General features: G+C 42.4%; 1 protein-coding gene across 12 annotated transcripts in view; it reads left to right on the top strand.

The window, feature by feature from the left end:
* The first annotated feature begins 4,482 nt into the window (after window positions 1-4,482).
* The window catches only part of LOC106591609 (prostaglandin reductase 1), a 123,073-nt gene continuing 100,787 nt past the window's right edge, over window positions 4,483-26,768 (top strand). For 6 of the 12 annotated variants that reach the window (XM_045716371.1, XM_045716368.1, XM_045716366.1 and 3 more), the window contains exons 1-10: window positions 4,483-4,692; window positions 4,977-5,070; window positions 5,321-5,422; window positions 7,475-8,260; window positions 13,232-13,356; window positions 13,578-13,702; window positions 16,511-16,660; window positions 22,462-22,615; window positions 23,358-23,461; window positions 26,206-26,373. In XM_045716371.1, the coding sequence (XP_045572327.1) occupies window positions 4,992-5,070; window positions 5,321-5,422; window positions 7,475-8,260; window positions 13,232-13,356; window positions 13,578-13,702; window positions 16,511-16,660; window positions 22,462-22,615; window positions 23,358-23,461; window positions 26,206-26,373 (1,793 nt within the window). In that variant the 5' untranslated portion in view covers window positions 4,483-4,692; window positions 4,977-4,991. Of the gene's footprint in view, window positions 4,693-4,976; window positions 5,071-5,320; window positions 5,423-7,474; window positions 8,261-13,231; window positions 13,357-13,577; window positions 13,703-16,510; window positions 16,661-19,911; window positions 20,221-22,431; window positions 22,616-23,357; window positions 23,462-26,205; window positions 26,374-26,768 lie in introns of those variants that run through there. The other 6 variants (XM_045716370.1, XM_045716373.1, XM_045716374.1 and 3 more) reach the window with 6 other exon arrangements.

Here is a 26,768-nt window from a genome sequence, read left to right as displayed (position 1 = left end):
AAACCGATGGGCACTACATCGACATATTAATTGTTTTGCAATCCTGGTAGAAAATGTAACGTCTATGTTGCACAGTAATATCGCTGTCGCTAATATTCGATATCACCACAGGTTACGAGGCTTGAGAATCCACTTCCGGAACCCCTCGTCGCATCTACTGGTGAATTTATCATTTGACAGAAGAGGAAAGAATGCCTCAGACCTTGTTTCCTCAAGGTGCCTCATGAGCTGGGTATAATAATAGAAAATAATACTAGTCATCTTTTTAAAATATAATTTCTCCGCTAGAGGCCTGTGGAAGATGGAATTAAAATGGCAGAATTAAAAGTTAAAGGAGGACAGGCTACAACCACCAAGAGCCAACTGGGGAGTGCTACTGAAAGGCATACTTTGATATTTTGGCATTGAAACCCTTTATCTACTTTCCCAGAGTTAGATTAACTCATGGATAGCACTTTGTCTCTGCATCCATTATGAAGGAAGTTAGAGATATAGTGCCTTCAGAAAGTATTCATATACCTTGATTTATTCCACATTTTGTTGTGTTACAGCCTGAATTCAAAAAGGTTTAAATCGATTATTTTCTCACCCATCTACACAAAAAAAAACATAAATGACAAAGTGAAAGCATTTTAAAAAATGAATTGAAAATGAAATACAGAAATATCTCATTTACATGAGTATTCAGGCCCCTGACTCAATACTTTGCAGAAGCACCTTACGCAGTGATTATAGCTGTGAATCTTTCTGGATACGTTTTTAAGAGCTTTCCACACCTGGATTGTGCAACATTTGCCCATTATTTTTTATTTTTTATTATTCAAGCTCTGTCAAATTGGATGTTGATTTTATTTTATTTAACCTTTACTTTAACAGAGACTAAATATTGAGACCTAGGTCTCTATATACTTTAAAATATGAAAACACAGTCATGGGAAGCAAAAATAAAACATCACAAATCACCCAGAAAAACAGTTACATTGCTCCACAAATAAGTCCTCAATCAATACTTTAAAATTGCCCAAATGGCACCAGAACATCAAGATGAAATATTTATTTTTATATTATTTATTTATTTTTAAATTTGGTCCACCATTATGGTGCTTTAAAACTAAAAGCAGATTTACCTAGCTCGGTGGAGACCCTAGGAACCTCAAGAGTTAACCAATCCTGTGTGAACGGGGTTAGGCAACTCAGGTGTCTATACTTCAACAGAAAAGTTAGATAAGACGGAAGTTTATGAAGTAGGGCCGTGTAAGCAAAAAGGGAGTAATGTAGAGATCTACGGGTCTTTAGCGAAGTCCAGCCAACCTTTTGATACAGGATGCAGTGATGAGTATCAAACTGTCACCTGTAACAAAACAAAGAGCATTACACTCTTAGGTTGTCCCCATAGGAAAACCCTTTGAAGAACCCTTTTTGGTTCCAGGTAGAACACCCGTTACACAGAGGGTTCTACATGGAACCCAAATGAGTTCTACTTGGAACAAAAAAGGGTTCTTTAAAGGGTTTTCCTATGGGGACAACCGAAGAACCCTTTCGGAATCCATTTTTCTAAGAATGTATGGTAGATGACATCCAAAGGTTTAAGAGTAGAAGCAGCTACACTTTGATAAATAATGCAGGGCATTCAGAAAGTATTCAGACCCCTTGATTTTTCCACATTTTGTTACGTTACAGCCTTATTCTAAAATGGATCAAATGCATTTTTTTACTCCACACAACACCCCATAATGGCAAAACAAAAACAGATTTTTGGAAATGTTAGCAAATGTATAAAAAAGAAACAGAAATACCTTATTTACATGAGTATTCAGACCCTTTACTCAGTACTTTGTTGAAGCACTTTTGGCAGCGATTACAGCCTCAAGTTTTCTTGGGTATGACTCTACAAGCTTGGCACACCTGTATTTGGGGAGTTTCTCCCATTCTTCTCTGCAGGTCCTCTCAAGCTCTGTCAGGTTGGATGAGGAGTGTCGCTGCAAATCTATTTTCAGGTCTCTCTGACAGTTTTCCAGAATTTAGCCGGGTTTCCATTACCATTACAAGCCGGGCTCCCAAGTGGCGCAGTGGTCTAAGACACTGCATCTCAGTGCTAGAGGAGTCACTATAGACAACTTGGTTTGAATCCAGACTATATCACAACCGGCCATGACTGGGAGTCCCATAGGGCTGCGCACAATTGGCCCAGCGTCGTCCGAGTTTGGCCGGTGTAGGCCGTCATTGTAATTAAGAATCTGTTCTTAACTGAGTTGCCTCATTAAATAAAGGTAAAATAAAAAATACAATCCAAAAGAGCAGTTACATAATAGTCAGATTTTGCCTTTCTGATTTGTCTCACACAATGATTCCTCATTTGCTTAAAATCTAGACAATTTTCAGGTCTTGCCATAGATTTTCAAGTAGATTTTTAAGTCAAAACTGTACCTCGGCCACTGAGGAACATTCACTGTCTTCTGGGTAAGCAACTCCTGTGTAGATTTTTCCTTATGTTTTAGGTTACTGTCCTGCTGAAAGGTGAATTAATCTGCCAGTGTCTGAACCAGGTTTTTCCTCTAGGATTTTGCTCCATTCCGTTTATTTTTTAACCTGAAAAACTCCTCAGTCCTTAATGATTACAAGCATACCCATAAGGGGATTCAGTCACCACTATGATTTAAAATTTGGAGAGTGGTACTCAGTAATGTGTTCGATTGGATTTGCCCCAAATATAACACTTTATTCAAGACAAAAAGTGAATTGCTTTGCCACATTTTTTGCAGTATTGCTTTAATGCCTTTTTGCAAACAGAACACATGTTTTGGAATATTTTTATTCTGTACAGGCTTCCTTCTTTTCACTCTGTCAATTAGGTTAGTATTGTGGAGTAACTATAATGTTGTTGATCCATCCTCAGTGTTCTCCTATCACAGGAATTGAACTCTGTAACTGTTTTAATGTCACCATTGGTCTCATGGTGAAATCCCTGAGTGGTTTCCTTCCTCTCCGGCAACTGAGTTAGAAAGGACACCTGTATCTTTGTAGTGACTGGGTTTATTGATACACCATCCAAAGTGCAATTAATAACCATGTTCAAAGGGATATTAAATGTCTGCTTTTATAATTTTTACCCATTTACCAATACGTGCCCTTTTTGGGAGGCATTGGAAAACATTCATGGTCTTTGTGGTTGAATCCGTGTTTGAAATTCACTGCTCGGCTGAGGGTCCTTACATATAATTGTATGTGTGGGGTACAGAGATGAGGTACTTATAGACAAATCTGGTTAAAACACAACAAAAAAGTGGAACAAGTCAAGGGGTGTGATAACTTTCTGAAGGCACTGTAGTTTCACGTGCCAATGCAAACTAGCATGCTAGTAGATATCATAGACTTCCAGTCATTGTGCTAACACTAGTTAGCAATTGCGCTAGAGCTATTAAGCAACTTCCTTTAAACTTCATGCAGAGACATAAACATGGTATCCAGTTCATCTGACTCTGGAGAAGTAGATAAAGGGCTTCATTGCCAAAATCCTGAAGCATCTAATAATTCATATTCTCATTGGAGTTGCTGTTATTTGTAGCTGTCGGACGAGAGAACGCATGCAGCTTTAATTAGCCTAGCTAGCTAGCTAGTTATTAACTAGCTTCTCCCGGTATGATTCAGCCAAGACAGGTACTACGCAATCATATTGGATGATAAATAACCTAGCTATGGCAGCTATTAGTCTACTATAGCGCGAGTCGGCTTTATCGGTTGCTGTCTCTCGCCTCTCCTTCCCTCCTCCCCACTGGCGGACTTACCCTTAGGTTGCCTCAGGCCTCATTTCATCAAGGGGCCTCATGACCTGGGCATAATTAAAAACAAACAACATTAGTCATCTTTTTTTTAAATATAATTTATTCGCTAGCCGCTCCCCCATGCTCCACTCAAGATAGTTTCAGCCACTTGCGAATTGAAGGACTGGTTGATTATTTGCTTTCAACTGCACCTGCGTTTGCAGACGTCAAAAACATGAGGTTAGCATGATTCAGCTTACCCAGTACAAAGGAACCAATGGGATAGTCCCAAAGGTGCAAAATCTGCCCAACTAGCAACACATGCTCCTATTGGGTAAAACATTCATATTTAAAGCACAAATTCCATATCTCTAAACCAATTGTCCTGTATGTATTTTGATCGCCCAAGAGCTTCTAACACATTACATAAGAATCAGACAATGCATAAAATATGACATAATCATAACAGATGAAATGAAGAAAATAAATCTTATCACGGTCTATATTGGTTTGTTGTTAAGACAAGAATAACAAAATGTAGTGATTGAGCATTGTTAAGTGTCCTTATGTTTTTTAATAGTCCAAATGACCCCACATTTCTGTGCAGCATTCTGTAACTTGAACTTTCAGTTGACTGTGAACTTTAGTTACACATACTGACTCACACATTTTCTGGATAAGCCCAAGTTAACCACATGTTACCGTATATCTGAACCTATCGTCCAATGGTATATTAGTTCATAATTGTTTGGCCAAATAAGGTAAAGGATATGCTGATGTTGACACAAAATGTGCAGTGGTTTGGACAAAAAACACACAACTCCAATCTTACATTTCGTGCTCACTCAGTACATCTGTTACATTGGACATATTTACACACCAATGTAATATATTTGGATGCATCTCTTCTTTTCAACTCTCAAAGACCGTGGTAAGACTTTTCTTCATCATTTCACCTGATTAATACATGCTAATGTTGTGCACTGTCTGTGGGGGGGGGTTAGATATATACAACTTTATGTTTAAAATATTAATATTTTACCTAAGCAGAGTAATCACCAATTGAGTTTGTACGTTTGGGACTATCCCATTGTTTCCTCTGTAATGAGTAAATAAACTACGTCAAGCTCACCTCCAGTATTTCAAATAACGATACATAAGGCACAGATACACATTTGAGTGTAAAAATGTAAGAGACAATCTGTACAAACACAGGTGGAGAATCCAACAATGCAGACCATGGATATTGATAAAGACACATATGCCAACAAGCCCAGAAAAAAGGATTACATTGGTGTTACATTTTCAGGTATCAATGCAAGTACAGATACACACACACACACACACACACACACACACACACACACACACACACACACACACACACACACACACACACACACACACACACACACACACACACACACACACACACACACACACACACACACACACCACTTTCTCAGACGAGAACCTATTAGTCCCCTTACAATTCTGGATGATATATAAAAAAATAAAATAACATTACCCGAGAGAGTTTGTAATACCTTGAGATTCAGCTAATTTTCAGTGGTGGAAGAGACCATCCGGAGTTGCTGCAGTGTGTCTGGGGCTGCTGTGTGTTCTCCTACTGGCTGGGATCATAGGCCTGTCTGTCTACTGTAAGTTTATACGTTTATTATGTTTTCACTAATAAACTCAGTAAAAAAAAGAAACGGCCCTTTTTCAGGACCCTGTCTTTCAAAAATATTTCGTAAAAATCCAAATAACTTCACAGATATTCATTGTAAAGGGTTTAAACACTGTTCCCCATGCTTGCTCAATGAACCATAAAAAACAATTAATGAACATGCACCTGTGGAACGGTTGTTAAGACACGAACAGCTTACAGAGGGTAGGCAATTAAGGTCACAGTTATGAAAACTTAGGACACTAAAGAGGCCTTTCTACTGACTCTGAAAAACACCAAAAGAAAGATGCCCAGGGTCCCTGCTCATCAGCGTGAATGTGCCTTAGGCATGCTGCAAGGAGGCATGAGGACTGCAGATGTGGCCAGGGCAATAAATTGCAATGTCCATACGATGAGACACCTAAGACAGGCGCTACAGGGAGAAAGGATGGACAGCTGATCATCTTCGCAGTGGCAGACCACGTGTAACAACACCTGCACAGGATCGGTACATCCGAACATCACACCTGCGGGACAGGTACAGGATGGCAACAACAACTGCCCGAGTTACACCAGGAACGCACAATCCCTCCATCAGTGCTCAGACTGTTCCCGCAATAGGCTGAGAGAGGCTGGACTGAGGGCTTGTAGGCCTATTGTAAGGCCGGTCCTCACCTGATATCACCCGCAACAACGTTGCCTATGGGCACAAACCCACCGTTGCTGGACTAGACAGGACTGGCAAAAAGTGCTCTTCACTGACGAGTCGCGGTATTGTCTCACCAGTTGTGATGGTCGGATTCGCGTTTATCGTCAAAGGAATGAGCGTTACACCGAGACCTGTACTCTGGAACAGGATCGATTTAGAGGTGAAGGGTCCGTCATGGTCTGGGGCGGTGTGTCACAGCATCATCGAACTGAGCTTGTTGTCATTGCAGGCAATCTCAACGCTGTGCGTTACAGGGAAGACATCCTCCTCCCTCATGTGGTACCCTTCCTGCAGGCTCATTCTGACATGACCCTCCAGCATGACAATGCCACCAGCCATACTGCTCGTTCTGTGCGTGATTTCCTGCAAGACAGGAATGTCAGTGTTCTGCCATGGCCAGCGAAGAGCCCGGATCTCAATCCCATTGAGCACGTCTGGGACCTGTTGGATCGGCGGGTGAGGGCTTCTGGCAAATCTGGTGCAGTCCATAAGGAGGAGATGCACTGCAGTTCTTAATGCAGCTGGTGGCCACACCAGATACTTGTAAGGCTTGGGTGTCATACTGGAGGAATCAAATGCAGGAAGCAGCGATACAGGGTAGTGGCTTTAATAACCACAACGGCTAAAACACAAGCCTTCCCAAAACAGCGATCAAAGAGCACAACAAAACAAGGTGCCCCAAACACAGGGGACAAAACACTGTTGGCGCAAACACACGCACTACTGCAAAATACAAAATCAGAGTGTCACCAAGCAAAGCAAACAGAGAAACAATCCCGCACAAAGAGCAGGCGGGCCTGCTGGCTAATAAAGCCCGCTAATCAGCCCAACTAGGAACAGGTGCACCTAATAACGAAAAGGGGGTAAAACAAAAAGGGAATCAGTGGCAGCTAGTAGGCCGGTGATGACGACCGCCGAGCGCCACCCGAGCAGGAGGGGGGGCCACCTTCGGTAGGAGTCGTGACAATACTGACTGTTCATTTTGACCCTCCTTTGTTCAGGGACACATTATTCAATTTCTGTTAGTCACATGTCTGTGGAACTTGTTCCGTTTATTTCTCAGTTGTTGAATATTTTTATGTTCATACAAATATTTACACATTTTAAGTTTGCTGAAAATAGACGCAGTTGACAGTGAAAGGACGTTTCTTTTTTTGCTGAGTTTACATTCTTCATCATCAGTAGTTCAATATTTAGATGTTCAAATGACCACAGTGGGGAAATTACTGTGTTGTCCTCAGTGATGTAAGCACATGTGTATACCATATCCACTCGTGTGGCTGAATTTCGTTTTATAAAATTGTCAAAAAAATCGATATGTTTCTATTTTGACAGATAACCGAATCATTGGTCATTACTACTCTGCAGAGAGATTCCAGACGTCCAGTTTGAACAACCTGACTAAAGAGAGAGACCAGCTAAAGACCAGTTATAACACCCTGACTAAAGAGCGAGACGAGCTACAGACCAGATACAACACCCTGACTAAAGAGAGAGACCAGCTACAGACCAGATACAACACCCTGACTAAAGAGAGCGACCAGTTACAGAACCGTTACAACAACCTTACTAAAGAGAGAGACCAGCTACAGACCAGATACAACACCCTGACTAAAGGAAGAGACCAGCTACAGACCAGATACAACAACCTGACTAAAGAGAGAGACCCGCTACAGAACAGTTACAACACCCTGACTAAAGAGAGAGACCAGCTACAGACCAGTTACAACAACCAGACTAAAGAGAGAGACCAGCTACAGACCAGATACAACACCCTGACTAAAGAGAAAGACCAGTTAAGGACAAGTTCTAACACCCTAACTAAAGAGAGAGACCAGTTACAGACCAGTAGTAACACCCTGACTAAAGAGAGAGACCAGTTACAGACCAGTTACCACACCCTGACTAAAGAGAAAGACCAGCTACAGACCAGTTATAACACCCTAACTAAAGAGAGAGACCAGTTACAGACCAGTTACCACACCCTGACTAAAGAGAAAGACCAGCTACAGACTAGTTACAACACCCTGACTAAAGAGAGAGACCAGCTACAGACCGGTTACAACACCCTGACTAAAGAGAGAGACCACTTGAAGGAAGAGCTAAACAAACAGAGCAGTGGTAAGAAACTGTAAAATGACTTGACTGTTTTGTGGTACTCCAGATCTGCTAGATTAGGTCTGCCCAAACTGGGGAACGCGCAATGCTGTCGGGGGTACGCCAAATAAAAATGTGATCCACATTTTTTTAAATGATTCACATTTTCAAACAGTACATTTATATTTTCCAACGGGGCTATACATTTGGGTGAGTTTTTTTTCTCTCGCCTGAGTAGCCTCGTTTCACTGCAAAAAATAAAATTAAACCATCTAGTGTTCAGCGAAAAAACAATACCTTGTAAAATACAGGTAGCCTAGTAAAATAATTAACATCCAATCACATTAACCATAAACCTTCACTCTTGTGCAGACATTTAGAAACAAACATGACAATTTGAAAAATAAGCCACAGTTTTTGGAGCGAGAATAAAGACGACTTTCGAGTAGTAAGACATGTATAAAAGCAACAGATACCATTAATAAGAAGGGGCTAAAAGCGTCTTATATGGTGAGCTACCGAGTGGCTAGGACAGGCAAGCCCCATATTATTGTGGATTACTTAATTCTTCCTGCTGCCGTGGACATGGCTGGGACAATGCTGGGGGAAAAGGCCAAAAAGACTATACAGACAATGACTTCATCAAACAACACTGTTTCACGACGCATCACTGACATGGCAGGAGATGTTTTGAAACAATTACTTCTTTGCATACAAGCCAGTGAATTATATGCGTTACAGCTGAAGGAGTCAACAGACGTGGCGGGCCTGGCACAGCTCCTGGTATATGTCCGTTACGTTTATGGGGGTCAATTAAGGAAGACATCCTCTTCTACAAACCACTGGAAACCAGGACAACAGGAGAGGATATTTTTAAGTACTGGACAGCTTTGTGACATCAAATGGACTTTGGTGATCAAGATGTTTTGGTATCTGTACTGATGGTGCAAAAGCCATGACAGGGAGACATTGTGGAGTGGTAACGCGTGTGCAAGCAGTTGCTCCCGACGCCACTTGGGTACACTGCAGCATCCACCGAGAGGCTCCTGCTGCAAAGGGAATGCCTGACAGGTTGACAGATGTTTTGGACACTACAGTGAAAATGGTTAAGTTGTTAAAGCAAGGCCCCTGAACTCTTGTGTATTTTCTGCATTATGCAATGATATGGACAGCGACCATGTAACGCTTTTACAACATAACCAGAAGTGCGCTGGTTATCAAGGGGCAAAGTATTTACACGTTTTTTTTAATTCAGAGACGAGTTTAAAGTTTTCTTTATTGACCATAATTTTCACTTGCCTGACCGCTTGCATAATGACGAGTTTCTCACATGACTGGCCTATCTGGGTGATGTTTTTTCTCGCCTGAATGATCTGAATCTAGGATTACAGGAACTCTCCGCAACTATATTCAATGTGCGGGACAAAATTGAGGCTATGATTAAGAAGCTGGATCTATTTTCTTTCTGCATTAACAAGGACAATACACAGGTCTTTCCAGCATTGTATGATTCTTTTGTGTGCAAATGAACTAAAGCTTATGGACAATGTCAAATATGATATAGCGACGCACCTGAGTGAATTGGGTGCACAATTACGGAGGTACTTTCCCGAAAAGGACGACACAAACAACTGAATTCGTTATCCCTTTCATGCCCTGCTTCTAGTCCACTTACCAATATCTGATCAAGAGAGCCTCATTGAAATTGCAACAAGCGATAAAGTGAAAATAGAATTGAATCAGAAGCCACTGCCAGATTTTTGGATAGGGCTGCGCTCAGAATATCCTGCCTTGGCAAACCGTGCTGTTAAGACAAAAATGCCTTTTGCAACCATGTACCATTTGAGAGTGGATTCTCGGCCCTCACTAGCATGAAAACTAAATACAGGCAAAGACTGTGTGTGGAAAATGATATAAGACTGAGACTCTCTCCAATACAACCCAACATTGCAGAGTTATGTGCATCCTTTCAAGCACACCCTCCTCCTTAACTTGTGGTGAGTTATTCACAATTGTTGATGAACAAATAAGGTTTTATATGTAAGATGGCTAAATAAACAGCAAAACTATTTATTATTATTATATTATTATTTGTGCTCTGGACCTATAGAAGCTCTTTGTCACTTCCCACGAGCCGGGTTGTGACAAAAACTCACACTAATTCTTATGTTTAATAAATGTATCGCATAGCGTGTGTGTGGCAGGCTTATAATGATGGCAAAAAACAACATTTGAGAGTGCACTGACCCTGGTGCTAGAGGGGGTACGCAGCTGGAGGTTGAATGTTTGAAGGGGTACGGGCCTATAAAAAGTTTGGGAACCACTGTGCTAGATCAATCGACTGTTTCACAGTACTCCAGATCTGCTAGATCCATAGACATTAAGACCAGTACATAGTGATAACGCTGACGTCGTCCACTCATTTATTATGGAGAATTTCTGATGGCGAATGAAGCCGTAATTATTTTAATTTGAAGCGTGCCATATTGCTGAATGGGGCTGAATGTCACCCAGAAAATCGCTAAGGATCACGTTGAAAGCAGCCGTAACTAGCAAAGCATCATGGTCGACGTAGTCGTTTTCATCCTGCCTGAGAGCACGTGTATCAGGGCGTGAGCCTCCTCTAAGCCTGCCGGCCCGTGATTGGTCTGTGTCAGCACGTGGTCCTGTGTGATGACAACATAGTGATCAGAATTTATCACTATTTAATTAAATATCCCGATTTGTAGAAAACTTTCAAATAATTCACCTAGGGGATCAAACTTGATCTTAGTAAACAAATTGTTGAGCCCAAAACAGCATCTTAAAAAATGGGGCCGTTCTAGCGATCGTAATGGATTTCGTCTTTCTAAGGCAGACCAGGGTTTTTTGGGCACTGCTAGTTTGCTATGCAGTGGGCGACCAACAGAGCACTTGACTTCATGCTCCAGATCGGACACTGGGGGCCTGGCTTGATCCAAATAGCAGCCTAATTGTTTTCTAAAGAATATATATTTTAGGTGCGCTTGATTTTGTGTATTTTTACCGATCAGGGTTGGACGGATTACAATACAAGTCATTTAATGTAATCCATTGGATTACCTCGAAATGAGTGTTATTTCATTTTTAACTTATGCTGTGCCCATCCAACACAATGGATTTTTAACCTAAACGGACATGTAACGGATACAAGATAAATCTGATAATTTCATTAGTTGGATGATCAATTGTGCAATACTCTGCATGTAGACCAGAGTTTCTTAAACTATGGGTCGGGACTGAAAGTGGGCCCTGAGCATGTGGGAGGTGGGTTGCAAGTTATGAGTACATCTACACACTATTTCTTCATAATTTGGGACATTGGAGGACAATTTAGGTCATGGGAGTAAGGTCAATTTCTAATTTGGATCTTGAGCTGAAAATGTTTAAGAACCTTTGATGTAGATTATTCAAAGAGTTGGCAAAAACACCTAGATTTGTCAGCAAAGACAGATTTATGTGTACTTAGATGGCTCTGGTCGCTTATCAGTTGATATCAGGCTTCTGCGAAGGCAGCTGGCTGTGGACGCTTATCAGTTGATACCAGGCTGCTGAGTAGGCATCTGGTTTGTCATGTGTGTCTTCCCAGTGTTTGGAAAGTAAACAGGATGGAGCTGTGTTGATTAATCAAAAATGACCTTTTGGTGTGATGGTTCATTTCTCAGTAAGTAGGGGTCAGACTTTTGTTTAAAAAAAGGTTTCTGTGGAAAGCAACCAAGCAAAGCATATTTTTTGAGTTTTGGATATTTCAAATAGACTAGAGCAGATCAGTTCATGTTCAGTAAGGGGTATATTTAATCAGATCCGGTTTAGCTGACATCCACATAGCAGTTGTTTTGATGGTGTCAGAGGTGGAACTGCGTTAGAGCTGTCAAATCCACAAGCAGCTCCTGGCATTATACACTGAGTGTACAAAATATTAGGAACACCTTCCTATTATTGACTTTCATCCCTTTTGCCCCCAGAACAGCCTCACTTCAGGGCATGGACTCTACAAAGTGTCAAAAGCATTCCACAGGGATGCTGGTCCATACTGACTACAATGCACAGTTGTGTCAATTTGGCTGGATGTCCTTTGGGTGGTGGACCATTCTTGATACACACAGGAAACTGTTGAGTGTGAAAAACCCAGCAGCTTTGCGGTTCTTGACACACTCAAAACGGTGTGCCTGACACCTACTACCACCTACTACCATACCCCGTTCAAAGGCATCTTTTGTCTTACCCATAAATCCTCTCAATGGCACACATAAACAATCCATGTCTCAAGGCTTAAAAATCCATCTTTAACCTGTCTCCTCCCCTTCATCCACACTGACTGAAGTGGATTTAACAGGTGACATCAATAAGAGATCATAGCTTTCACCTGGATTCACCTGGTCAGTCTATGTCATGGAAAGAGCAAGTGTTCCTAATGTTTTGTACACTCAGTGTACCTAATGCAGACATTGCAATTGGCTGCACAGATTCGCATTAAGAGATCCCATGCAGCCTTGTTTACACATTCGAACACTGTAATGATTCTAATGATAGAATCTGCATTATTTATTTGAATGATTTTTCCATTCGAGCATCATTATTTCTATATAGCCTACACTTTCTCGTTCTGAACTTCTAACACAAGTGAGGTGGTTGTGGCTTCGTGACATTGGTCACAAGAGCAGCCACTCACGGCTCTAACACAGTTCCACCTCCAACACAAGCAAAACATCCGCTATGCAGCTGTCTGCAGTCGCCTTAACACTTGATCTGATTGAATCTAGGTCAAAACAGTTTGGGGAACTGAAAGGACAAGCTTCCATTCCCACTGAAAGTCACCAAGGACACTGTTGTTTCTAAATGACCATGCCATTTGGGTCCTGGTTGAAAGTAGTGCACTACGTATGGGAATAAGGTGCTATTTTGTCCCTGATGTAGACAAATGTGATCGCTATCATGGGTTTGTCATGAAATAACCTCTACGCTCCTGTCCCCAAGGATGGCAGAAGTTTGAGTCCAGTTGGTACTACCTCTCTACTGAGAAGAAATCCTGGACAGAGAGCAGGCAGGACTGTCTGAAGCGAGGAGCACACCTGGTGATCATTAACAGCAAAAAGGAACAGGTGAGAGGGAGTTAGTCAATATATGTTTTGATCATTTCAACATTTTGTTTCTATTTCAACTCCTGTTTGTTTTTCACTTTATCATGTCACTATCTTTAACCAATGTTTGCAAGCCCCCCCTCCAAAATAAAATGTGAATAATCCTGACACAAAAGTATGTTTGTATGTGATTCAAGATCTTTTCTTTGTGACTGGATATTTTCTTTGTGACAAAACAATAGGAATTTATCCATGAATGGAGTGGATGCCTGGACATCTATCTTGGTTTCCATGACACCAATACAGAGGGGGTTTGGGAGTGGATTAACGATGGCGCATTAGGCCAATCATCAGCACCTGGCACTACGTGAGTGAACTTGTTCTGGATGATATTTTACAGTCTAATTTGTAACAAATTCCTTTTTACCGTCTGATTATCTGTGTTGGTATTGGATTACTTTTTACTGTCTGTTTCTATGTGCTTCCTTCTATAGCTAGGACTCCTGAATTGAAGGGGGAGTGGCTTCACCTCTTTTTTCTGAGTGTACATAACCAGTTTCTGAGGCTCCATCTCAGTGTGATTAATGTTATAGCTAATTTTATAGCTCATGATATCTCCAGGAGTGATACATATCATTTGTCCTAATTTGTTGTTGTCTAGTACTGTCTTTTCCCTAGCTAGGGCCATCTACTTTAAGCACTTGGTGCGTGAACTGCTGACTGCTCATAACTTCCAGGTGATTGTTGACCCGTCAACCAGGATTAAGGGGCAGGGCAATTTGGGACTGTTGTTGTTTTGGTAATCAGTGGCTGTATTGGAGGGGGTGGTTCCTCCTCTCCTGCTCTTTTGTAGATTTGGCAACTATTAGTGTGTACCTGTTCGCTCCTCTCCCTGTAGGCTTTACAGACACTCCCCACCCTTTGACTACAACACTTCTAATTTAGTGTACCATGCACGCACAACCCATGTGGAATTCCTGGTTTTCCGATCTGCGGTCAAGTACGCAGAGTTCATCTCAGCCTATGCTGCTTTTCAGTCCCTTGACTTTTTGGCTCTGACGGAGACATGGATCACCCAAGAGAACACTGCAACTCCAACTGCTCTCTCTTCATCTGACTACGTGTTCTCTCATAGTTCGAGAGCATCTGGTCGTTGTGGTGATGGCACAGGACTACTCAGTTCTCCTAACTGGAGATTTTCTCTTGTCTCCCTCTCTCACCTGTCCATCTCCTCATTTCAATTTCATGTTGTCACTGTCAATTGTCCACTTGAGCTTAACATTGTTGTTATCTATCGCCCACCAGGTGCCCTTAGAGAGTTACTCAATGAGCTTGACATCTTAAAGCTTATTTACTGACAATGGGTCACCGCTCTTCGTACTTGGCGACTTAGACCTCCTGACGTCTGCCTTTGATTCATTTCTTTCCTTCATTTCCGATTCGTTTTCTCTCCTTGCCCCTTTTGACCTCACCTTTCCCCAGTCCCCTCCCACTCACAAGGCAGGCAATACGCTTGACCTCAACTTTAATAGAGGCTGTTCACCTCCTAATCTCACTGCAACCCCCTCCAGGTCTCTGTTCTCCTACTAATCTCACTGTAACCCTCCTCCAGGTCTCTGTTCTCCTACTAATCTCACTGTAACCCCCCTGCAGGTCTCTGTTCTTCTACTAATCTCACTGTAACCCTCCTCCAGGTCTCTGTTCTCCTACTAATCTCACTGCAACACCCTCCAGGTCTCTGTTCTCCTACTAATCTCACTGTAACCCCCCTCCAGGTCTCTGTTCTCTTACTAATCTCACAGTAACCCTCCTCCAGGTCTCTGATCTCCTCCTAATCTCTCTGTAACCCTCCTCCAGGTCTCTGATCTCCTCCTAATCTCACTGTAACCCCCTCCAGGTCTCTGTTCTCCTACTAATTTCACTGCAACCCCCTCCAGGTCTCTGATCACTACTTTCTTTCCTTTTCTGTCTCCCTCACCTCCATCCCTAACCACTCAGCCCCTATCTAGATGGCCATGCGCCGTCGCAATCTTCACTCTTTCTCTCTCCCGCTACTCTCTCATCTTCTATCCTATCATCTCTCCCTTCTGCTAAATCCTTCTCCCTCCTGTCTCCCGATTCTGGCTTTTTGACCCTACTCTCCTCCCTTTCCACATCCTATGACTCGCACTGTCCCCTTTCCTCCCGGCCGGCTCGGCCCTCCCCTCCTGCCCTGTGGCTGTGACTCATTGCGAGCTTACAGAACAGGGCTGTGGGCAGCTGAGTGAAAAAGGAGGAAAATGTAACTTCCACCCGACAACCTGCCCACCATCCCCTCCTCCCTTCTCCAGACCATCTCTGGAGACCTTCTCTCCTCCCTCATCAACTCATCCCTGACCACTGGCTGCGTCCCTGACTTCAAAATGTCCCGATCCAATCCCCTCCTCAAGAAACCAACACTCGACTCCTCTGACATCAAAAACTACAGACCGGTATCCTTTTTCTATTTTCTGTTCAAAAGACTTGAGCGTGCATCTCTGATCAGCTCTCTCCCAACCCGAGCACTCAGTTCTCCCACCTCTGGTTTCTTGGCCAACCTTTACGGAAGCCCAGTCCAATCTCTTCCCCCTGAAGCTAGGACAACAGAGTCCCTGCCAATCTCCCAAAAAACATCTGAAAGCCGACCTCTTCAGAAAGTAGCTTAAATCATCCCACATACCCCCCCCCATCACACCCCCCCAAAAGCCTTTCATGAACTAACACTCACACTTTACTTTTTCACCCCTTACTAACTCTGACTTTGCGGATAGCTACTTTACTGAGGAAAAATGTACTTACTATGACTGTGATATGTGGTTGTCCCACCTTGTCATCTTAAGATGAATGCACCAACGGTAAGTCTCTCTGGGTAAGAGCGTCTGCTAAATGACTAAAATGTAAATGTCATATGTATGTGTTGGATGTCTTTTTACCTTCTGTTTCCCTGTGTTGTTCCAGGTTACTTTTTACCGTCTGATTATCTGTGTTGTTCCAGGTTACTTTTTACCGTCTGATTATCTGTGGTGTTCCAGGTTACTTTTTACCGTCTGATTATCTGTGTTGTTCCAGGTTACTTTTTACCGTCTATCTGTGCTGTAGCCTGTTTGATTGCTTTTTTAATTACTTTTTGCCGTCTATTTTGTTGTCTTGTTTATAGGTATTGGAGGGATGGGGAACCAAATGATGCAGATCAGGGTGAAGACTGCGCTCAACTCTCAAAGAAGGTATCAGACCCACTAAAGAGTTGGAACGACGTACCATGCACAACGACCCTCCACTGGATGTGTGAGAAGACACCGTCCACATTGTAACTATGTGTTTTGAAACATGAGACATTTTGATGATCTGTTTTAGATTTTTGTGTTAAGCTCATTCTTGTGAAAATTTGGCAAAGTGATTGGGGAAAACAACCATAGGTAACTTGACCCTTATCTTAGCATGGTGGGCTAACACAGTCTGCTCTTGCACATATGACCCGGGTTCAAAACCCAGCCGGCGACATAATTTAGTCACATTGGATATTCAAACGAGAATTTTAGGCTGTTTATGTTTTTATTTTGTAATGAAATCCCAACATTATATTATCAGAAACTGTTATGGAGTTAAGTGGACTGGCGAAGCAGCTTAAGTAATAGAAATCCTGATGTATTAGCAAAGAAACGTAACAGCTTATTATTTAACAGTACAACGTCAGTATAGACCATGTATGCTGTACTGGTAATATAATATGTTAGTATAGACCATGTACGCTGTACTGGTAATATAATATGTTAGTATAGACCATGTACGCTGTACTGGTAATATAATATGTTAGTATAGACCATGTACGCTGTACTGGTAATATAATATGTTAGTATAGACCATGTACGCTGTACTGGTAATATAATATGTTAGTATAGACCATGTACGCTGTACTGGTAATATAATATGTTAGTATAGACCATGTATGCTGTATTGGTAATATAATAGGTCCCTACAGACCATTACGCTGTACTGGTAATAATAGTGCAAAAGCCTTGGTGTATCGGTGTGTAGAAAATCCTTGATACTTTGTCTGGACTATTGTCGCCACCTAGCGAAATAGATTGGAGCTTCAATCTTCAGTTCCTCCTTCCATAGCTCTGGTCCAGAGCGTTAGTGCGCATTCCTCTTCTATCTTACGCTTTGAACAGAGTGACTGAAGTTTTGCGTTTTGGTAAACCAGAAGTACATTCATTTCCAATAGAACGCTGCGTTTGCCTTGCACGATTGCGTTGCAGAGGCTGTTGCAATACGTTGGATTTATCGAACGTATGCGTAAACGGGTTGACAGAAATGGTAGCAGAAGGTGAATGTTGAACTTTTGTTGCACACATATCTAGATGACGCAGCATACTATTTTGCGCTATTACAGTCGGTGTGTTCAAAGCGTTATTTTAGAAGTGAAACGCGCACTAACGCCCTGGACCAGAGCTAGGCCTATGACTATCAGCTACTATGGGAAAAAAAAGTGATTAATCGATTAATGTGGAGGTGGAAGAATAAAATGAAATATGTGCAACAATATGCTGCCAATATCCCTATAAATAGAATGCCAAACGTATGATATTAATAATAAACATTTAAATAAAAAAGACAATATCCAAATGTAAGTCAATATCCTAAATTTGGCATACTGTTTCTAGGGCTAGGCTACCACTGCTACCACAGACGCACTAATGTTTTTTAATGTTATGCTGCATTGATAACCAAGTGGGAAGGTGGTATTTACCACATACGACTGGGAAAAATGCACTTTAATGCCCCTTCAACTTGTAATTACTAGTGGGAAATCTCTGAGCTTCAACTTCTCACACATATTGAACTCTGATGTCACCTACTAAGGACCTCGATAAGAGCATTTTTGGCAGTTAAATTTAACAACAAAACATTATTTATAAAAAACTATCTATCAATATGTTTTTTGAACACTTAGTTTACACTTGGGGTCCCAAGTGACGCAGCGGTCTAAGGCACTGCATCTCAGTGCTAGAGGCACAACCGGCCGTGATTGGGAGTCCGATAGGGCGTGAACAATTGGCCCAGCGTCGTCCGGGTTTGGCCGGTGTAGGCTGTCATTGTAAATAAGAATTTGTTCTTAACTAACTTGCCTAGTCAAATGAAGGTTAAACAAATAGCTAGCAACTTGTTGGCCATTAACTTATCGGCATTTATCAATGAGGTCAAAGCATGTGAATGCATCCAACTGGTAATTACTAGGGGTGTGCCGACATGGCCATACTCGTATTCGTAATCTTATCTGTAAATTGACAGTTGACAGTCGGATCGGATGATACTCGTGCTTGTAAAAAACGTCAATGTTTTAACATGCCTAAGTAGTTGGCAAATACCTTTCTCCCTGTACGTTTATAGGCCAAACAACCTGCAGATTAGGAGTTGCGGAGGGGTGTGTGTGTTTGACCTGTGTCTGTGTCCTCAACTTGCAGTGGACAGACCATTTTGCTATCAGTCAGAATGCGCGTTTCATCTTTTTTCCCTACCCTCGCCCGTTTGTTAGATATTAAGCACATTGATAGCTTGATAGCAAACGTCCTTGCCATGTGAATTATCATAGCAGCAGGCTAACGTGAATGATCACACCGAAACAGAAGTGAAAGTGATCGGGTGAAATTATGAAGCGAGTGGACATGGAAATACAGCTTCACTCTATCCAATCAGAACAGCAGGATCAATATACAGCCCGCCCTTCTCTTTACAGACAGGCAAACTAGCCAGTTGAGCTATTTAGACGATGTAGCAGCACCTCACTTGACTGACTGACATGAGAAAGATAAGTGCTGGCACACGAAAATGTATATATTTTTTCGATCACGAATAATACAAAAAATACTCTAATCATAATCGTATCAAGAAAATTGCTCATATCCTTTACGCCACTCGGTCTCCTTAGTGGTGTAGTGGTCTAAGACACTGCATCTCAGTGCAAGAGGTGTCACTGCAGTACCTGGTTCGATTCCAGGCTGCATCACATCCGGCTGGGAGTCCCATAGGGTGGCGCACAATTGGGCCACCGTCGTCCGGGTTTGGCCGGGGTAGTCCGTCATTGTAAATAATAATTAGTTCTTATTTGAATTTTTCTCATTTGTAGAATTTGTTCTTAACTGACTTGCCTAGTTAAATAAATGTTAAATAAAAAACACTAATTTGTCTGCCTACTCGGCACACCTCTAGTATTAACGACACTACCTTCCCACTTGGTTATGAATGCAGCATAAGTTGACGGAGAAATGCTGCGTTCATAACAAAGTGGGAAGGTGCTAAGTACCAGTTGTGAAGTCGTAATACACGTTGGATGCATTCACATGCTTTGAACTCATTGAGAAACTGCAATTGGCTAAAAGCCAACAAACTGCATTAACCATGCTTGTAAACAAATTATTATTGTTACAAAACGATATTCATAGATTGCTTTTTATTGTTGCATTTAACTGCCAAAAATGCTGTTCTGGAGGTCATTTTCTTAGTATGTGACGTCAGAGGTCAGCATATCTAGTAATTACCAGTTGGAGGGGACGTTCAAGAGGAATTTTCCAAGTCGTACATGGCAAATACTACCTTTCCACTTGGTTATGGACGTAGCATTAGGCTAAGACTTCTGTCACTGCAGAGCGTGCCACTGTTCAATGAGGTCGGTGAGGAAATATTAGGGTGAAAGGTTAGGCAACGTTATAACTCCAACGCCAGTAACAAAGCCCACAGTTCCCTTCCGGACACTGCAACAGATCGGCTACTATATCCAATCCTGAGATCCACCGACAAGCCAACTTTCTCCAGCAGACGTGGGCGAGCCTGAACTGAAACAGCAGACGCGCAAGCACGGACCAAACGGTAAAGTAAACAGACATATCCACACTTTCTACCCTAATATTCAGTGTTTGTCTAGTACAAAGGTTTATCGAATTTACATGTTCCGCGTTTAGGAGACGTTGGCCTACACTCATTCAGTCGATTTCGCGGTGGCGTAATTACGCGTTTACTAACGGATTTCGTACGAGTGTGGATTCGCTTTAGCTAAAAGTTGGACTAGTCCCATTCCGTTATCTGGCTGCTTGGATGAGATGCTTACCAGCACGCATGTAGTTTACAGGTAGGGTTCCTCAGCTCCTCGCCTTTTTGTTGTTGTTGCTGAAGTAGGTCTATTCCGCATGTTGACGCCTGAGAAACATTGAACTAACATTACATTACATTACATTTAAGTCATTTAGCAGACGCTCTTATCCAGAGCGACTTACAAATTGGTGCATTCACCTTATGATATCCAGTGGAACAACCACTTTACAATAGTGCATCTAAATCTTTTAAGGGGGGGGTAGAAGGATTACTTTATCCTATCCTAGGTATTCCTTAAAGAGGTGGGGTTTCAGGTGTCTCCGGAAGGTGGTGATTGACTCCGCTGTCCTGGCGTCGTGAGGGAGCTTGTTCCACCATTGGGGTGTCAGAGCAGCGAACAGTTTTGACTGGGCTGAGCGGGAACTGTGCTTCCTCAGAGGTAGGGGGCCAGCAGGCCAGAGGTGGATGAACGCAGTGCCCTTGTTTGGGTGTAGGGCCTGATCAGAGCCTGAAGGTATGGAGGTGCCGTTCCCTTCACAGCTCCGTAGGCAATCACCATGGTCTTGTAGCGGATGCAAACAACACATATTGATCAGTTTAACATTAAGCATAAAGGCTAGCACAGAATAGCTTGGTCGTCTGTTTCAAACCAAGAATTCAACTTCAACCACAGACAACGACTATAGGAATAGGAGTTGGTTTCATGTTGGCTACAGTTGGCATACAAACAGATCTGGGACCAGCCTTGGGTTGAATTGTCTTGTCTGAACACGTGCATATATTGCATTCCATAAAAGCCCATTCATCACAACTATATTTCATTCTGAACGGCTGCTTTAGTTCATTGCTGGGGTGTCATTTCTCTGTATGAAGTGGACATTCGAGATGCATTCGAGATCAAAGTCCTTACAGCCACCTATATAGTAACCCATAGCAACACTGTTGCAAAGTAGCTGAAATGAAGCTTTCTGAAATCCACAGTGGCAGTGCTTAGATGTCTATTCCATTCAATTACCAAATTCTTTAATAGAAAACATAGATGACAATAGTTCATACGCTTTACACAGTGAAATATAGCTTGGTAAGGAATGTACTCGAGGTACACGGGCTCCCTAGTGGTGCAGTGGTCTAAAGCACTGCATCTCAGTGCAAGAGGTGTCACTACAGACACCCTGGTTTGAATCCAGTCTGTATCACATCAGGCTGTGATTGGGAGCCCCATAGGGCGCTGCACAATTGGCCCAGTGTTGCCCGGGGTAGGCCGTCATTGTAAATAAGAATTTGTTCTTAACTGACTTGCCTAGTTAAATAAATAAATAAAATGTAGAGTCTGAAGACTAGGATAGCTGGACTTACTTCTTCAGTTTTATTAGGGGCACAACTTTCACTGGGGACGGGAGCATGAAGAAATTTCAATGTTCTCCCACACAGTTTTATCATTGGAATGTGATACAAAACAAGGCAAATGTGTGCTTTAGGACCATGCGGACGTCTCCGAGCGGTCGGGTAGGCTGTTAATAATATATTTATTGTTATGCCCCCCCCCACTTCAAAAAACCAAAGTTGCGCCCCTGAGTTTTATGCTGCAGTAATCAGCATATTCAGGTAATGAAATAGAATCATTTGAATTACAAGAGAGAATGAGAATGAATTACAAGAGAATGAAAATGTATTTTTGCTCCCAACCCAAAGTAGCTTCATCTGTTTTTATGTCATAACAATAGTTTTCATGACCTGCCCTGAGTAAACATGGCTAAACAATAGTTTTCATGACTTGCCCTGAGTAAACATGGCTAAACAATAGTTTTCATGACTTGCCCATAGAAAACATTGGTACAAAGTCGTTTTCGTGACCTGCCCTGAGTAAACATAGCTGTGATAGGATTTATTAGCATATGCACAAAGGAATGCAAATATTTACCCTGTGATTTCAACCCAAGGCACACAACACATGTTCTACATCTCCCTCTGTCTCTCTCATACACTCAGACCTCAGTCTCCTCCTCCTCTTCCCTCCAGCCAGTCTCTACAGATCTACTGTCTTAGACCTGAGGAGCAGAGCACCATGGTTGTGTCCAAGGCCTGGACGTTACACCAGCACTTCCAGGGTTTCCCCAAGGCTAGTGACTTCCATCTGAGGGAGGAGACGCTGCCGCAGCCCAGGGATGGACAGGTGAGGATAGGATAGGATAGGATCGACTTTGAAGGGCAAATCCACAATTTTCCAACCTTATCTTCATCATATGCAGCACAATACCAGTGTCTACATATGTGGAAATGCTGCATTTCTATGTTTTGTAGAAAAAATATATAACTTTAAAAAGGTTCTACTTGATGACATCATCAAAAGTTAAAACATTTTAAAACAGTGTTTTTCCAACACTGAGATTTGCAGTGACACGGGGAGCAAGAAATCACTGTTTTAATTCTACCCTGTGACGTCACAGAATACTTTTTGAGGACCTTCTTCTCTTTTTAACCACGGATCACAGAAACACACTGTTTTCACATGTAGACACTGGATTGGTGCTGGAGATAAAGAATATGAAGTTGAAAAGTGGCGGAATTGCCCTTTAATGCCCCAGAGGGGTAAATGGTCTTGGACACGTACTGAAGCCCTACCGGGAACTTCACACAAAATGAACACGTTCCTTTTGCAATTCTAACATGTTCCATGGCATGTGAAATGACTTGATAACCTGTGGTTAATACATTTGTACTAGAAACAGGTTATCTGGGCCGAAACGGGGTGGGACTAATCAGAATATTTCCAACAAAAAAACACGTGTTTTCTTTGCAAAACGGTGTCCACTAATGAATACACCCCTTAACAAATTACACATTTTTGTAGCAAAATATTTTCAGTTGCAAAATATTTCGCTACGGTGTGTACTAATGAATAGACCACTGTTCAGGTGCTGTTGGAGGCTGTGTTCCTCAGTGTGGACCCTTACATGAGACCCTACAGCCAGACGATGATGAAGGAGGGAGACGTGATGATTGGATCACAAGTTGCCAAGTAAGGGTACATTATGGGGGAGGGAGGCGAGCATGTGGATGCAAACACACTACCGACTGACTGACACTCGTGTTGACACACTATAGACTGACTGACACTCATGTTGACACACTATAGACTGACTGACACTCGTGTTGACACACTATAGACTGACTGACACTCATGTTGACACACTACAGACTGCCTGACACTCATGTTGACACACTATAGACTGACTGACACTCATGTTGACACACTATAGACTGACACTCATGTTGACACACTACAGACTGACACTCGTGTTGACACACTATAGACTGACTGACACTCATGTTGACACACTACAGACTGACACTCATGTTGACACACTATAGACTGACTGACACTCATGTTGACTCACTATAGACTGACACTCATGTTGACACACCACAGACTGACTGACACTCGTGTTGACACATTATAGACTGACTGACACTCATGTTGACACACTACAGACTGACACTCATGTTGACACACTATAGACTGACTGACACTCATGTTGACACACTATAGACTGACACTCATGTTGACACACTGTAGACTGACTGACACTCGTGTTGACACATTATAGACTGACTGACACTCATGTTGACACACTACAGACTGACTGACACTCATGTTGACACACTATAGACTGACTGACACTCATGTTGACACACTATAGACTGACGGACACTCGTGTTGACACATTATAGACTGACTGACACTCATGTTGACACACTATACACTGACACTCATGTTGACACACTACAGACTGACTGACACTCATGTTGACACACTATAGACTGACACATGTTGACACACTACAGACTGACTGACACTCATTTTGACACACTATAGACTGACACTCATGTTGACACACTACAGACTGACTGACACTCATGTTGACACACTACAGACTGACTGACACTCATGTTGACACACTATAGACTGACTGACACTCATTTTGACACACTATAGACTGACTGACACTCATGTTGACACACTATAGACTGACACACTCATGTTGACACACTAGACTGACTGACACTCGTGCTGACACACTATAGACTGACTGACACTCGTGCTGACACACTACAGACTGACTGACACTCATGTTGACACACTACAGACTGACTGACACTCATGTTGACACACTACAGACTGACTGACACTCATTTTGACACACTATAGACTGACTGACACTCATGCTGACACACTACAGACTGACTGACACTCATGTTGACACACTATAGACTGACTGACACTCGTGTTGACACACTACAGACTGACTGACACTCATGTTGACACACTATAGACTGACTGACACTCATTTTGACACACTACAGACTGACTGACACTCATTTTGACACACTACAGACTGACACTCATGTTGATACACTACAGACTGACTGACACTCATGTTGACACACTATAGACTGACTGACACTCATGTTGACACACTACAGACTGACTGACACTCGTGTTGACACATTATAGACTGACTGACTTTCATGTTGACACACTACAGACTGACTGACACTCATGTTGACACACTATAGACTGACTGACACTCATTTTGACACACTATAGACTGACTGACACTCATGTTGACACACTATAGACTGACACACTCATGTTGACACACTAGACTGACTGACACTCGTGCTGACACACTATAGACTGACTGACACTCGTGCTGACACACTACAGACTGACTGACACTCATGTTGACACACTACAGACTGACTGACACTCATGTTGACACACTACAGACTGACTGACACTCATTTTGACACACTATAGACTGACTGACACTCATGCTGACACACTACAGACTGACTGACACTCATGTTGACACACTATAGACTGACTGACACTCGTGTTGACACACTACAGACTGACTGACACTCATGTTGACACACTATAGACTGACTGACACTCATTTTGACACACTACAGACTGACTGACACTCATTTTGACACACTACAGACTGACACTCATGTTGATACACTACAGACTGACTGACACTCATGTTGACACACTATAGACTGACTGACACTCATGTTGACACACTACAGACTGACTGACACTCGTGTTGACACATTATAGACTGACTGACTTTCATGTTGACACACTACAGACTGACTGACACTCATGTTGACACACTACAGACTGCCTGACACTCATGTTGACACACTATAGACTGACTGACACTCATGTTGACACACTACAGACTGACGGACACTCGTGTTGACACATTATAGACTGACTGACACTCATGTTGACACACTATACACTGACACTCATGTTGACACACTACAGACTGACTGACACTCATGTTGACACACTATAGACTGACACTCATGTTGACACCCTACAGACTGACTGACACTCATGTTGACACACTATAGACTGACACTCATGTTGACACACTACAGACTGACTGACACTCATGTTGACACACTACAGACTGACTGACACTCATGTTGACACACTATAGACTGACTGACACTCATGTTGACACACTATAGACTGACTGACACTCATGTTGACACACTATAGACTGACTGACACTCATGTTGACACACTACAGACTGACTGACACTCATGTTGACACACTATAGACTGACTGACACTCATGTTGACACACTACAGACTGACTGACACTCATGTTGACACACTACATACTGACTGACACTCATGTTGACACACACTCACCTTTCTCTCTCTCTCTCTCTCTCCAGGGTGATCCAAAGCTATAACCCCAGCTTCCCAGTCGGCTGCCATGTGGTCAGTGATTGTGGATGGAGGAGTCACTGGGTGTGTGATGGGGCAGAGCTGACCCCTGTGCTGCCAGACTGGCCCCAGGACATCCCCCTCTCCCTGGCCCTGGGGGCCATCGGCATGCCTGGGTAGGATGGATGGATGGATTTCGATAGATAGATAGATAGATAGATATGCAGACTGCCCTGTGTGGTTGAGGTGTGTGATATACATTAGTGGTTATAATAGTGCTGATGATGATGATGCTGATGATGATATCTCTCTAGTCTGACAGCTCTGTATGGACTAGAGGAGGTGTGTGATATACATTAGTGGTTATAATAGTGCTGATGATGATGATGATGATGATATCTCTCTAGTCTGACAGCTCTGTATGGACTAGAGGAGGTGTGTGATATACATTAGTGGTTATAATAGTGATGATGGTGGTGATGATGATGATATCTCTCTAGTCTGACAGCTCTGTATGGACTAGAGGAGGTGTGTGATATACATTAGTGGTTATAATAGTGCTGATGATGAT

This window comes from Salmo salar, chromosome ssa04, assembly GCF_905237065.1.
Source record: "Salmo salar chromosome ssa04, Ssal_v3.1, whole genome shotgun sequence".
NCBI classification, from domain to species: Eukaryota; Metazoa; Chordata; class Actinopteri; order Salmoniformes; family Salmonidae; genus Salmo; species Salmo salar.
This window is presented reverse-complemented; position numbering and strand designations above follow the sequence as displayed.